Below are 15,576 nucleotides of genomic sequence, written 5' to 3' on the forward strand. Positions count from 1 at the left end.
ACTCTAGCTAGTGAAACGGCCCTGCCCAGAGTCAGGTGGTTCTTCCTGCCTCAACCCAGACTGGCTTGTGGAGCTGCCCAGAGGTTTGTTTCCATCGTGATTCCACCTCCTGTTGCGCTTACAGTCAGGGTCAGCCATCACACAGCACCAGTCAGTAGACGACTTGTATATGTGTGGGTTTTTTTCTTTTTTGGTTTTTCAAGACTGGGCTTATCTGTGTAGCCTTGGCTGTCCTGGACTCACTTTGTAGACCAGGCTGGCCTCGAACTCACATCAATCCACCTGCTTTTGCCTCCCAAGTGCTGGTGTATGTGTTTCTGAGATGGGGCCACAGATAACTTAATTTAATCCTATGTTCTGAGGGACCAAAGCTTACCGAATTCCCTGTGTCTGCACTGTAACTTCATGTGGGCTTGCCCGTCTCAAATTTCAGAAGTTTCCAGGTTGTTCACCTCTTAGGGGATGGGAACAGGAGCCTGAGTCCCACTTGAGTTCATTTGTCCTCACCTGTTTCTCCCAAGCTGCTGGCAAGATACTGAAGTGTCTGCTTCAGGGCAGCTCAAGCAGTACCCAGAGGTCCAAAAGCAGCTTCAGCTGGGTATGTGCTTTCAGAGCCCACCAGAGGGCGCCCTTGATAAGTGTAACTACAGGAGGTGTGATGAGCTGAAATTTTGTTACTGAGCTTTATGAGTTGAGTTGAACCTATGAGCTGTACACGATGCATCAATGTTGGTTTAACATCTGTCAGATATGTGCTGTGCTCTGCATTCTGTAGTTTGAGCCCTTAAAGGTTTTCCAGTGTTAAAATGTAGTACATTTTGCTTGTTATTCTTGGCGCCTCCTAGGCAGTGGGCTGTGCCAAGATGGAGCTGAACATCTTCCTAGCCGTGGCTGCCAGAAGCTCATTGAAGAGGGTGATGAAGGCAGGCATCATTCTTTCTATAAGAAGCGCATGGCCACAGAAGTAGCCGCTGAAGCTCTGGGTGAAGAGTGAGGGTTATGTGGTCAGAATCTGCGGTGGGAACGGCAAGCCAGGTTTTCCCATGAAGCAGGGTGTCTTGACCCACAGTGACCCAGCTGCTGTAGAGTAAGGGGCATTCCTGCCACAGACGGAACGGAGAGAGGATGTGCAGGTCTATTCTTGGATGCCAACTTGGTTACTGTAAGAGAAAAGGAGATTATTTATGGGCTGACAGATCCTACTGTAGTTGGTGGTTGGGGTCCAAAAGAGCTAGCAGGATCTGTACCTGAAAGATGGTGAAGTCAGAAAGCCCTAAGAAGGGAAGAAGCCCAGGACCAGCGCACCCAAGACACGGTGTTCTGTTCTCCACTCCCCTACAGCACAAGCATCGGTGTGATGCACTGCTCTAAAGAAACAGCACGCTAGGAAAAACAAGGTTTTTATCTGCAGGGAACACTTGCTATAACGAAGGAAACTAAAGAAAACACCCAGGAACGCATTGCGAGAAGATTTAGCTGTCTTCACTGACAGTTTCTGAGTCAGTCAAAGATCAGTCTTCTGTGTGTACCCCTTGCTTATCCTGGACTCACTTTGTAGACCAGGCTACCCTTGAGCTAAGAGATTGGCCTTCCTCTGCCTCCCAAAGTGATGGGATTAAAGGCATGCACCTCCAAGCTGCCAAAGGTAAATCTTCTAAGAGGAACAAATAATTCAGGCAGTGGTGTTGCACACCTTTAATCCCAGCATTCAGGAGGCACCAGCAGGTGGATCTCTGAGTTTGAGGCTAGCCTGGTCTACAGATTGAGTTCTAGGACAGCCAGGGCCACACAGACACCCTGTCTCAAAAAAAGAAAAGAACAAAACAAAAAACCAGGAAAAGAGCAGGGCGTGGTGGCACATGCCTTTAATCCCAGCACTTGGGAGGCAGAGGCAGGCAGATTGCTGTGAGTTCAAGGCCAACCTGGTCTACAAAGTGAGTCCAGAACAGCCAAGACTACACAGAGAAACCCTGTTTCAGAAAAACAAAACAAAACCAGGAAACAAAACAAACCAGGGGGGAAGAAAGGAACAACTAAATAATCATAAGCTCATCTGAAAGAAAACTGAGAGCAAAAACTTGGGCTGGGCTAAGGCTCCAGGGTAAGGTCCTGTGATGACCCTGCAGTGAGGCAGATCTGAGGCTGGGAAACCAGGTGGTTAGTAAAGATCAAATTTGGTTTTAAGATTATCAGACAAAAGCTGGGTGTGGTGGCGCCCACCTTTAATCCCAGCACTCGGGAGGCAGAGGCAGGTGGATCTCTGTGAGTTCAAGGCCAGCCTGGTCTACAAAGTGAGTCCGGGACAGCTAAGGCTACACAGAGAAACCCTGTCTCCAAAACCATTAAAAAATAACAAATAAAAAGATTATCAGACAAGGAAGCTGGGCTTGGTGGTGCACGCCTTTAATCCCAGCACTCGGGAGGCAGAGGCAGGTAGATCGCTATGAGTTCAAGGCCAGCTTGGTCTACAGAGCGAGTCCAGGACAGCCAAGCCTACACAGAGAAACCCTGTCTTGAAAAACTTAAAAAAAAAAAAAAATCAGACAAGGGCTGGAGAGATGGCTCAGAGATTAAGAGCGCTGTCCTTCGAAAGGTTCTGAGTTCAATTCCCAGCAACCACATGGTGGCTCACAACCATCTATGACGAGATCTGGTGCCTTCTGGCGTGCAGGTGTACATGCAGGCAGAATACTGTATAAATAAATAATAAATATTACAAAAAGTCAGACAATAGCTAGTAATGTCTGTAGTTTTTAGGTGAGGGAACTAGAGAAGAAGAGTGCGAGTCCCAGGCAATTCAACGAGGAACAGATTGCAGGGTTAGCAGGCTGCCACAGCCACCCGTGAGCACTGGTGGGATCAGCTGCAGTGGAGTTTGCTTGCTCTATCGAGACCGGTTGTATTCTTTTATTTATTTATTTTTCTGAGATAGGGTTTCTCTGTAACCTTAGCTGTGCTGGACTAGCTTTGTAGAGCAGGCTGGCCTCGAACTCACAGATCCATCTGCCTTTGCCTCCCGAGTGCTGAGACTACAGGCGTGTGCCACCCTCCTGATTGTATTCTTAATGTGTGTGTTGAATGTTTTGTCTGCATGTATGTCTGTGCACTACATGGTGTGCCAGGTACCCTCCAAGGCCAGAGAGGGCATCAGATCTGGAACTGGAGTTACAGATGGTTGAGAGCTGCTGGGTGGGTGCAGGGAATTGAACCCAGGTCCTGGAACAGCAGCCAGTGCACTTAACCGTCGAGCCATGTCTCCAGCTCCAAGACTTTATTAGGATCACTGCTTGCTTTGCCAACTGCCTGTCTGCTCCTCCTTTTGTGTTCCTGGGTAGTAAGAAAGCACTTACCTGGTACAGTATGCCAGCCCAGGAATAGGTTCTTAGTAAATGGACTGGTGATCTGGCCGCTTTGGTAGGGTACTTGTCTGGCATTCTTGAGGCTTTATGTTCCCTCCCTAGCACTGCTTAAGCCAGCTTCAGTGTGGCATACCTGTGGGCCTGCCACCTGGGAGGTGGCTGCAGAGGGACCTGAAGTATAAAGGCCTTCTCAACTATATAGGGCATTGAAAGGGCCGCCTGGGCTAGAAACCCCCTCAAAACCAAAAACCAATGAACGTTGGTTGAAGAGTTGCAATTTGAGGTGCTGAATTTCAGTCGTTAAAACCATTCCTTTTGCAGAGGATCTGGGTTTGGTTTCCAGCTCACAACCATGTCTGTTCTGGGGGAATCTGATGCCCTGTGGCTCTGTTGGCAACAGACACAATAGCGGTGCGCATAAACTCAGGAACACACACATATGAAAATAAAAATCTTCTGGGGCTGGAAAGATGGCTCAGTGGTTAAGAGCACCACCTGCTCTTCCAAAGGACCTGGGTTCAATTCCCAGCACCCACATGGCAGCTCACAACTGTCTGTAACTCCAAGATCTGACACCCTCACACCAATACACGTAAATTAAAATTAAATAAATTTAAAAAAAAAGAAAAGAAAAATCTTCTTAAAAAGACACGATTTGTTAATTCAATTTAAAGTTCAACCTGAGAATAAAGAGTGCGGTAGGGAAAGGAATCTTTAAAAAAAAAAAAAAAAAGCAAACAAAAATCCAGTTATCAGGATAAAAAGGGTAAATAATCAAAGGGGAACAAAGATTTGAAGACTGGCAATACAAATTAAGAGGAGTTTAATTACAATAAAACTGAATCAGATTCTGTGGGTGAACAAAAGTTCACTCACTAGAATTTATAAATTCCAGTTCTAAATATGGGCACAGGTATTCGTTTGCTTCACATTATTTCAAGTGACTTGTTTTTGTTTTCTGAGACAGGGGTACTCCGTATAGCCCTGGCTGTCCTGGAACTCAGATCCACCTGCCTCAGCCTCCTGAGTTCTGGAATCAAAGGTGTGTGCCACCACTGTCCAGCTGAGTGTAGTTTAAATGATCTAAATGCCATTTTCTTATTTTCTTTCTTTTTTAATGCAGGGTCTCACTAGGTAGCTTAGCTGGCCTGGAACTTTATGTAGGGGTTAAAGGTGTATGCCTCCTTTTTTTTTTTTTCCTCTCTCTTCCCAGTTTTTTTTTAATTAATTTATTCTTATTACATCTCAATGGTTATCCCATCCCTTGTATCCTCCCATTCTTCCCTCCCTCCCATTTTCCGCTTATTCCCCTCCCCTATGACTGTGCCTGAGGGGGATTTCCTCCCCCTTTATATGCTCATAGGGTATCAAGTCTCTTCTTGGTAGAAGGTGTATGCCTCTTGAAATCGCATTTTCAAAAACAAGTGCCACTTTTCAACCTGGTAGATTTCTAAAATACTTACTTGGACCCACATCACTACAGCGCCCGCTGACGTCATCAGTAACTTCTGGAAACTTGCCTTTCATTAGTACAACAGTTATTTGGTACTGAATGCTTCAGAGGAAGCATTTCAGCAACAAGTAGCCACTTTAAAATGACACTTGGATCACAGCTGTGAATGCTTTTTCGTCAGTGTAGTGGGAGCAGCATTGCATGGGGTAAAGCATTTCATGTATGTAAAAGTGCACACAGTGTGTGCTGTGATGAGTGGAGCCCCTTTAGAAATGGGTCCAGGAAGTCGGGAGTGGTGTGGCACACCTGTGATCCCAGCACTCAGGGAAGCAAAGGCAGGCAAATCTTCGTGAGTTCGAGGCCAGCCTGGTCTACAAAGCGAGTCCAGGGCAGCCAAGGCTACACAGAGAAACCTTGTCTAGAAAAACCAAAAAACAAACAAACAAACAAAACACACACACACACACAAAGACAGAAATGGGTCCCGGTAATAGGGACAGTGAAAACCGGGGAGCCAGAGCATGTACTTTCTCAGGTGTGGGGTAGTTGTGCAGACTTTTAAGGCCTGACCACCTCGACAGTTTTCACCTAATCTCAAATTTTATGAGGATGCGTGTCTCACCTGTGAAATGCCATGGTAAGGATTCATACTATTGCAAACATGCGCGAGTGCACGATCTCGCCTGGGATACTTTGAACAAACGCTGTTTCTTCAACTTCCTATCCCAAAGGATAGCTGATGCTTGCTTTCTAAATACTTCTTCCCAGGTTCCCATATTTATGCCTTTTCCAAGTGATGAGGATGTAACCAAAGTTTCTCCTCGAACGAGGCTCAAAGAAATAGTAAAACTCCGGTTCTGGAAAACTCCAATCCGTAGTTTTCCCCTGGCTCTGAATCTCCTGCTGTCCTGCTACTAGAGCAGACAAGACGTTGGCTGACCAGAGTCCACCGGCTCCCAGGAGGCGGGGCCAGCTCTGTAGCTGAGGGAGCTGGAGGCCGGGAGTAGAGCATCCCGTGGGCGCCGGGACCACAAATCCCACATTCCTCCCGGCAGCACCAAGCGTGGCTAGCTGGCGGCTCACGCGCTCAATGGCCAATCAGATGGCGGTGAGGGGGACTGACTCCGGTTATTGAGGACCAATGACAATACAGGGGAGGCGGGCGCTTCCTCATCGCTCACCTTGTGGTCAGAAAAGCTACCTTTAAAAGGTCGTGCGGAGCCGGGTTGTGGCAGGCAGTGAGCCCAGAGCCTGAAGGTGGGCAGCGTGCGAAAGAGCAGCGCCGGCCGGCAGCCGGACCTCGCTCAGGGGGAGGTTGGTTCCGGCGTCGGTGGGGGCGGGGCTGGGGGCGGGGCCTGGCCTCGTTGTGGAGCCGCTCGTAATCCATCATGGCGGCCTCGGGGGTCGGTGTCTATCCCTGAGAGGCGGCTGGAGCTGGAACCGGGTGACGGATCTTGCGGTTGAGGAACCCTTCCACGGCACACACACACACACACACACCCACTGCCTGGAGAAGCCGGGTTCCTCGGCAGAGCCGGGGATGTGACCGCTCGGCGGCGGCAGAGTCGGGGGCCGGGGGAGGGGTGTCTCGGGTAGAGAGACCCCTGGGCTCGGGGCAGCTGAGGCGCCGGGCCTCCTCCCCTGTGGCCGCCTCCGGGTTCGGGACCGCGGGAATCCTTCTCCCCTCATAGCCCTGCTCTGGCTCCGGGCCATCCAGGGTGGTCTCAGTTTCTCCCTACCTGGGACACCCAGTTTCCTGAGGAGGAACGTCGCCTCCGAGTAAGCCGCCCGCGCCCCGCCTGGGCAAGTCTTTCTCCCCCCGCAGGCTGTCTGTCCATCGCTCGATTCTAACCCCCAAGTTTGGCCACCGAGCCCCTCATTCAAATCATCTCCCAGCTGTCAAGAGATCTCCGTGGTCCTCCCCGATTGTCTCCTCCGGCCTTCGATGTCCTGACTTCTTCCAATGTCACCTACAGTTCCACTGGTCTCAGTGCAGCCCAAAACTTTAATGCGAAGGAAAAGTCTGGATTCTTTTCACAGGCCTTTTAAAAAGCGGACTTAAAAGTTGCTGGTCATGCATTCCTTCTCGGCAGAGTGGAGAGCAAGCTCTCGTTGAGATCTGTGCGACCCGTGTCGTTTTTCCGGAAACCAGGCTTAGGGAAGCGAGAGTCGGCAGGAAATTTGTTAGAAGATGGAGAGACAGAGAGAGGGGATTGGTGACTGACGTCCACAGGAAAAGTTGCAGAGAAGCATCAAAGACACTCGAGGTTTTTTTTTTTTTTTTTTTTTTTTTTTTTTTTTTTTTTTTTTTTAATCACGCCGGGGACTTGAAATGACTTTTAGTACTGCTGACCCTTTTCTGCCTTCCCTGTGAATATTTCTATGTGAAGTTTTCCTCTTGCAAAGAAACGGTTCCGTCAGCCGGCAACATCAGTTTAGATTCAAGAAACTTTTGGATAGCCTTGTGAGGTTACATGACGTCAAATTAATCGACTCGGAAAAGAGATCCAGACTCCTTTTGACATGCGTGTACCCCGGCTTCCCGCCCTGCTGTCTTTTCTGTGATTGACCCCAGTGACCGACTTGGGAGTCGGTGGTGTGAAGTTCTGGGTACATACTGTTTCCGGCTAACCTCCACGGGCCATTCTGGAAGACCTTGAACCCTCTTCTGGGAAGGGGCGCCTATCATTGCTTTATGGGGCAGCAGCCTGGAAAAGTTCTTGGGGACCAAAGAAGGCCTAGTCTGCCCGCCCTGCATTTCATCAAAGGGGCAGGGAAGAGAGAGCCCTCCAGGCATGGCGGTCCACACTGCAATGTTTTCGTGGAGCATGGTGAGTCCTTCCCAGGCTTCTGGTCATCGGTTTCCCTTAAGCATCAAAGAACTTTCTGAAACAACACTTGTGTGTCAGTTCCTTCTAGGTCTCCTTAGCGTTTCTTTGCTACTGTAGTAGCAAAACTGGTGGAACAGTTCTTTGGATAAGAAAATTATGGTTTTATTTTATTTATTCAGTCGGCTTGAGTTGCTGTTTCTTGCCAGAGTCCACTTCTGGGTCGTTGTTGACATAAGACAAGCCCTTTTATTGTTTGGGGACCTGCTTTTAGTGGGGGAGGGGGTTGGACTCAAGTGGCTTTTGAAGCATCCACAGGTCTTCCCATCCGCCCTCGGGAAAGGCTGGGACTCTCCCCGGAGTGTCTGGTGGTGGTGGTGGTGGTGGTTTTCTTTGTCTATGGGACACTTTTTATCATATCTTCAAAGTGGCCTGCGCACTGAGAGGCTGGACTGTACCGTCTTTTGATCTTCTTTTCAGTTATGAGCAGCCCTTGAACATTCTTTCGAGCTAGGTGTGAAAAGTCACGTGTGGAAGCAGCGTGCCTCCTGAGTGGAGAACCGCTGCCTTAGTTTCTCTGAGGAATAGCCCTGGCCTCCCTGATGGAGCGTTCTTCACCCTTTCTCCCTGCTTAGTTGTCTTTGACATTTTTATGACCCTTTTGGTCCATAATGCTGACTGTCCATGTTGTGTTGTTGACTAACAATCAAGGTCAGGCTAGGGGTCAGCCAGGAGCAGTTAGTTTGGGTCCTGGTTACTGTGGCAGCCTGATAATTCTCAAACTGTGTACTTAGTATTGAGATATCAATGGAGCCCTCATACCAAGCTCCTTAGACCCTCAAAGATAGCTTTATCTCAGATACTGGATTTTAGTTCCAACTGCCCTTGATTCCGCCATAGACTGGTTTTTCTAGAGTTTGTTTATGTCTGTGTAGATGAGACAGAAAAACCTGAGGCCCAACACGTGACACTGGGCTAGATGTGAATTGGAAGCCAATGATAATGTGTGGGTTTTGTTGGTGGTGAGGGATGTGGTTGTCATTTCGTAGTGACTGTGATGATGATGTACTGATTATGGTGATGGTGATGCCAGGACCATTCAGGGTGGAAAGGGTTCAGTCATACGTGTAGGAGAGGGGGGAAAATTGAATCTATGGTATTTTTTTTTTCCATGACAGGGTTTCTCTGTGTAGCCTTGGCTGTCCTGAACTATGTAGACCAGTCTGGCCTCGAACTCACAGAGATCCACCTGCCTCTGCCTCCCGAGTGCTGGGATTATAGGCGTGCACCACCACCGCCCAGCTAATATTTATTAATTATGTATTTTTTATTTATTTCATTTATTATGCCTACACGCTAGAAGAGGGCACCAGAACTCATTCTGGATGGTTGTGAGCCACCATGTCATTGCTGGGAATTGAACTGAGGACCTTTGGAAGAGCAGTCAGTGCTCTTAACCTCTGAGCCATCTCTCCAGCCCCCTAAATCCATGGTATTTTTTATGTTCCATATATTCTTTTCAAATTTCAGTGGCCTGCCTAAGAAAACCCACTTTTAGGAGTATTGAAAGCATTCAGAAGTAAACTTTTCCTCAGTGTTGACCCCTTTCTTCTACAAATGTTGGTTGAGCACACATGTGCTAGGTAGTATTTTAATCAGTAGCAGAATGAAGCTCCTACCCTCCTAGAACCTTCATTCTAGAGACAGATGTAGACAGACCATCAGCAACTCCAGTGTGGGAGGTACAGATAGGTCACATGGTGGCCTGGGCTGCAAGAAAAGTAACGGTGATTCGTGGGGGTGTAACTTCAGATGGGGTTGCTAGACAGGCAGGCAGCTGAGGTCACTTTTGAATAAAGCCTTGAATTCACAGAGATCCGCTTGCCTCTGCATCCCAAGTGCTGGGGTTAAAGGCGTGTGCCACCACCACCCAGCCCCCTTGCCTCTTTTTGAGACAAGTTCTCACTGTTGTAGTACAGGGTGGTTGGGTCATGACTCCTTCCACCCAACTTAATTGCTAAATGACAGATATGACCCACCCATCTGGTCTGATTGGTGTTCTGAGCCAGTCTCTCTAGACAGGGTAGTCTAGGGAGAGGGAGGGAGGGAGCAGGGTTTCCTGGGTGCATTAGTCAGGGCTTCTAGAGTAACAGAGCTCACAGAATGAATCTCTCTGACATGTATAGAGAAAGGGGAATTATTAGGGTGACTTACAGGCCGTAGCCCAGCTAATCCAACAATGGCTGCCTAAGAACGAAGATCCAATAATTTCGTAGTTGTTCAACACATGAGGCTGGGTATCACAACATTCCTCAGTATACCCTAGAATCCTGAAAAAGCAGGCTTTAATGTCATGAGGGTGAGCAAAGCAGGGAGAGAGAGAGAGAGAGAGAGAGAGAGAGAGAGAGAGAGAGAGAGAGAGCGCGCTTCCTTCTTCCATGTCCTTATATAGGCTGTCAGCAGACGGCGTGGCCCAGGTTAGAGGTGGATCTTTCCACCTCACAGATCTGGATTAAAGGTGTGCCCTCCCACTGCACAGATCTGGATTAAAGGTGTGCCCTCCCACTGCACAGATCTGGATTAAAGGTGTGCCCTCCCACTGCACAGATCTGGATTAAAGGTGTGCCCTCCCACTGCACAGATCTGGATTAAAGGTGTGCCCTCCCACTGCACAGATCTGGATTAAAGGTGTGCCCTCCCACTGCACAGATCTGGATTAAAGGTGTGCCCTCCCACTGCACAGATCTGGATTAAAGGTGTGCCCTCCCACTGCACAGATCTGGATTAAAGGTGTGCCCTCCCACTGCACAGATCTGGATTAAAGGTGTGCCCTCCCACTGCACAGATCTGGATTAAAGGTGTGCCCTCCCACTGCACAGATCTGGATTAAAGGTGTGCCCTCCCACTGCACAGATCTGGATAAGCAGTGGCTCTTTCCACTTCAAATGACTTAATTGAGAAAAGAAACCAGGGTGTGGCGCATGCCTTTACTCCCAGCACTCGGGAGGCAGAAGCAGGCAGGTCACTGTGAATTCAAGGCCAGCCTGGTCTACAAAGTGAGTCCAGGACAGCCAGCCTACACAGAGAAACCCTGTCTTGAAAAAAAAAAGAAAGAAAGAAAAAAGAAATTCTGCGTCTGGAGAGATGCCTCAGAGGTTGAGAGCACTTCCACTGGCTGCTCTTCTAGAGGACCTGAGTTCAGTTCCCAGCACCCACATGGTGGCTCACAACCATCTATAATGAGATCTGGTGCCCTCTTCTAACCTGCAGGTGTACATGCAGGCAGAGCACTGTGTACATAATAAATAAATAAATCTTAAAAGGAAAGAAAGAAAATCCCTCATAGGTGTGTCCAGACACTAGGGTTTAAGTTAATTGCAAATGTAGTCAAGTTGACAGCCAAGAGTAGTCACCATATGGGGGAAGGATGTTATTGCACAACTGTAGATGGAGTGGTGATGGGTGGACAAGGTGGTGGCAGTGGATGGGGTCTGTTCATACTTGAGGACCACACCCACGGCTGGACTTGGTTTTGCATTAGATATGAGACATGCAGTGTGAGAGGGCCAGGGTGACGCCGGGAGGAGCACATCGCCTTTCACTGAGATGGCGGTAGCGGTTTTCACCACTGGCACTGGTTGGTTTCCTTCTGGGGACACAGGGTGGATGCAGCTCAGGAGCTTCTTTTGAGCTGAACTTCATTTGAGGCAACAGCCTAGGTGTCCATGTGTGACACGTGAGATACACAGGCCCAGGAGTGTGAGTCCAGGGGCAGTGTGGGCGGGAGAGAGAAGCTGGGGCCTCTGGTTAGTGGTGTTGAGATGTGACTACCTTGACACTCTTGTCTTTGCTGGGGGTGAAGGTTCATGAAGCCAGGATGCTGCATTCCAACGTAGGATTAGGTTGAATATTTGCAGGTGGGGCCGAGGCGTTCAGACCCGGCATGAAAATTACCCATCTTTAAGCTTCAGTGCCTGTTGCCTGTTGATGTTTTCCCAAGGTGAAAAGTTGCTTTGCAAGCACGGGGACCTGAATTCAGAGCTAAGCCCTCAGTCCCTTGCCATCAAGCCCGCTTCAGTGTGGGTACAGGGGATGGAAGCGCAGATTCCCAAGCTGTGCAACAAGTGCTTTACTGCCTACCTCATCTCTCCATCCTTAGCAAAGGTCTGTCTAGTGCAGAAGGAAGCATGTTTCTGTTGTGGAGTAAGCTCCCTCACCACCACAGAGACCTTAGCCAGGAGCCTGCCTCCCTTTGAGTGATGCAGAAGAGAACGTGGAGGATGAAGGAACTCAGATGAAGCCCTCTGTAACTCCAGCTCCAGGGGATCCAGCACCCTCCTCTGGCATCACTGGGGAGACAGCTAAGTCAGTAGTGCATTTACCTTGCAAGCATGAGGACCTAAGTTTGGTCCCCAGCACCCATCCTTGTAAAAGCCACGTGTGGTGGCACCTCGTTGTAATCCCAGCCCTGGAGGCAGAGACAGGAAGATCTCAGGAGCTTTCTGGCCTACAGTCTCTCTTAATTAGAAAGCCCCAGGCCCTAGCGAGACACCCCATCTCAAAAAATAAGATGGATGGCACTGAGGAGTGACATACTGGCCTCCACATGTATATGTACCTTCCTGCACATGCGCAGCTCCCCCACATAAACACATAAATCATTTTTTAAAACAATTTTTTAAAAGATTTATTTATTATTATGTATACAGTGCTCTGCCTACATATACACAGGCCAGAAGGCCAGAAGAGGGCATCAGATCACATTATAGATGGTTGTGAGCTGGGAATTGAACTCAGGACCTCTGGAAGAACAGTCAGTGCTCTTAACCACTGAGCCATCTCACCAGCCCCATAAGTTATTTTTATTAAATTGAGTTTTATTATCTGTCTGTCTGTCAGTCTGTCTGTCTGTCTATCTATCCCTGATGCCTGAGGTCGTCAAAAGAGGGCATTGAATCAAATCTCTTAGAAGTGAAGATATGGACAGTTATGAGCCACCATGTGGTGCTGGGAATGAAACTTTAGTTCTCTGTGAGATCAGGTGCTCTTAACCTCTGAGCTCCCTCTCCAGTTTTTTTGGGTTTTTGTTTGTTTGTTTGTTTGGTTGGTTTTTCAAGACAGGGTTTCTCTGTGTAGCCTTGGCTGTCTCAGACTCCTTTGTAGACCAGGCTGTTCTCGAACTCACAGCGGTCCTCCTGCCTCTGCCTCCAAGTACTGGGATTAAAGGTGTGTGCTACCATGCCTGGCCTTCCCCAGTTTTTACATCTTGTTTCTTAAGAATCCTGTTAAATGGCCTAAGCAAGCTGGTGACTACTCATGAGGAGTGGGAGCAAGTTCCCAGGAAGAATGTTTCTTCTTTTCTCTTGATTCCAGGATTTTATACAACTATCAGTATTCTAGGATGTCTGTAGGCGTACTTTTTAAAAATCTATTTTATTGGGGGTCTTATACCTCTACCTCCCTTCCATCCTTTATCCACCCTAAGCCCCTCAAACACCCCAACACTAGGGAGGAGAGAAAGAAGGCAGAGGAGAATGGGGAAGTGTATGTCTCTTTAGACTACTTCCTGCTGTTTAGGGATGCAGTTCCTTGGGGCCAGTCCAGTCTTTGTAGTCAGGATATCCAGCAGTCCAGCAAGCCAGCGAGAGCAAACACAGCAGCAGGATGACCCAGCAGCAGCAGGGAGAGCAGGGGCTGCCACAGACCCTCTGGGAATTATACCCTCTCACAAGGTCTCAGAATTAAACTATCTGCAGCTGGCACAAATCTCACCCCTGCTAGAGCATGAGACAGTCACAGTTAATGGCTGTGGACAAACTGAAGCAGCCCCATACCCAATACCTGGGATTAAAACAAAAACATATTCACATAACATAACTGGTTTTTAAAGACACCAAAACTTTCACTACAGATGTCTTTCCCTGTGAATATCCTTCCATTTCTTCCCTTTTTATTTATTATGGCAAAATACTCATAAAAATAACCAACTTAACTGTATAGTTCAGTGGCATTAGCCTATTCACAACCCTGTACTGTTCCCACTACCCATCTCAGAGCTTTTACTATTCAGATAGGATCCACATACTCATTAAAAACAATGCCAGGGCCTGGAAAGATCCTCAGAGCATCCGGGTCAATTCCCAGTGCCACCTTGTGGCTCACTGCCATGTGTAGCTACAGTTCCAGGGCACCAGTGCCGTCATATAGTCTCCACGAGCACCAGGCATGTGTGTGGTGCACAGACATACATGCAGGAAAACAGCAGTGAATTTTAAAACGGCCCCCATTTCCCCTCCCATCACCTCTTGGTAACTCTGGTGCCATACTTTCTGTGTCTCTGAATTTGCCCATTTCATGTATCTCATGTAAAGCTAGTGATAGAAAAGCATACTTTAATGCCTGGCACTTTTCAATTAATGTAATGTTTGAAAGGTCATCCCCTGCTGTAGCAAGTATTGGGCTTTCCTTTTAAATATTTGGTACTATTCCATTGCATGACTATACCACATATTTTTATCCATGTACCTTGTGTACCACTTTTATGATATGTTGTTAAAACCAGGTTACAATATGGACCGAGAGGCTATGAGTAGCAGCATGTCACCTGGCTGTGGAGTTACTACCTCAGGGGGGCTCGTCGTGGCAATGGAGCAGACATGATAAGCACACCACCTGTGGGCTATTTCTCTAGAACCTTCCTATTGCTCAGAGGAATGAGTCTCTTATATTTCAGCACCTTAGCGTTCTTCTCCTTGCTTTTGCTTGTAATGCTCCCTTCTTACCCTGATTTTTAGCTTTCTTTTTTTTGGGGGGGGAGGGGACAGGTCTCCTGTAGCCCAGACCTTGGACTTCTGATTCTCTGGCCTCCATATCCATGGCAGTGGGGTTACAGGTGTATGTCTTTATGCCTGGTTTATGCTGTGCTGGGGTGGAACCCAAGGCTTTACTAATGCTAGGCCAGCACTCAGCCGCCTGAGTCACAACCCCAGGTACACCCCTCCTGGATCCTCTTAGTGCCTGCTGTGTCTTCCTGATATTGATAATTTATCTCCTTCCCTTCCCCTTCTTCCTTCTAGTCTCTCCTTCCTTCACCTTTAAAGTTTGGCTAGCTTATCTGTTTTATTAATATTAAAGACAAACCAACCCTTTCCCCCCATATAGCTGAATTATTTCAAGGTCTAAAAACATGAAGACTAAGTAAAACAAAACTACTGTTATTTCTTTAAAAGACAAATAGACAAACAAACAAACAAACAAACAAAAAACCCCACTTCCCTCTTTTTATACACTAATTGAAAAGTGCCAGGTTTTCAGCTGTTTCTTCCATGTCCATCTTTGCCTGGTCTTTGGCTTTTTAAAGTGTTCTGGCTTTCTTTGAATTCAGTCATTGGACTTGCTGATGGAGACCTTGTTGTGTAGTTTCTATGTGAAGAAACCTGTCCTCCCCTTGTTTTTGCAGATTAGGTGCTCAGTACATATGGAACGCAAGTTTACTTTGTGTTGGGTCCTGTGTGTACCTGGGATAAGAGCAGGGATAAAAGTGATGGCCCTTTGTGCCCAGCTGACTAGCCTCACAGTCACTGGCCATCTGCTTGGGAAAACTGTTAGTGCCTTGACTGTGGGCTAGGTCGTGAAGGCAGGGCCACGTACTAGACTCCAGAGCGGGTGGACTCCTGGTTGGCTCAGCCGTGCCTTTATCATGCTTTTCATCATTTGCTGATGAGTGAGTGCCAGTGGCTGCCAGCTTAACTTAGGTCACCCTTTCTTCCTTAAACAAGTTGTTCGTTTTGTTTGAGGCAAAGTCTTGAACTTAGTAGGTAGCTGAGAATAGCCTTGAACTTGTGGTCCTGCCATGCTATTCTGGATGCTTACCCTGGCTTGAGGGCTTAGGCGTGTAAGGCCAGGGCTCCCCCAGGTTCTGTGCACGGCACTTCGC

At 48.0% G+C, this 15,576-nt stretch overlaps 1 protein-coding gene and 1 long non-coding RNA gene across 2 annotated transcripts in view; both read left to right on the forward strand.

Annotated features, from left to right (window-relative positions):
• The first annotated feature begins 7,137 nt into the window (after positions 1-7,137).
• The window catches only part of ABL1 (ABL proto-oncogene 1, non-receptor tyrosine kinase), a 108,858-nt gene continuing 100,419 nt past the window's right edge, over positions 7,138-15,576 (forward strand). Inside the window, exon 1 of the mRNA XM_084797543.1 lies at positions 7,138-7,643. Within this exon, the coding sequence (XP_084653669.1) occupies positions 7,508-7,643 (136 nt within the window). The 5' untranslated portion in view covers positions 7,138-7,507. The remainder of the gene's footprint in view (positions 7,644-15,576) is intronic.
• Positions 7,655-10,768, forward strand: LOC311606308. The gene is made up of 2 exons (XR_014782295.1): positions 7,655-10,158; positions 10,533-10,768. It is a non-coding gene; the product is annotated as an uncharacterized lncRNA (long non-coding RNA).

The sequence above is a fragment of the Acomys minous genome (assembly GCF_964271855.1).
Source record: "Acomys minous genome assembly, chromosome: 10".
Lineage (NCBI taxonomy): Eukaryota > Metazoa > Chordata > Mammalia > Rodentia > Muridae > Acomys > Acomys minous.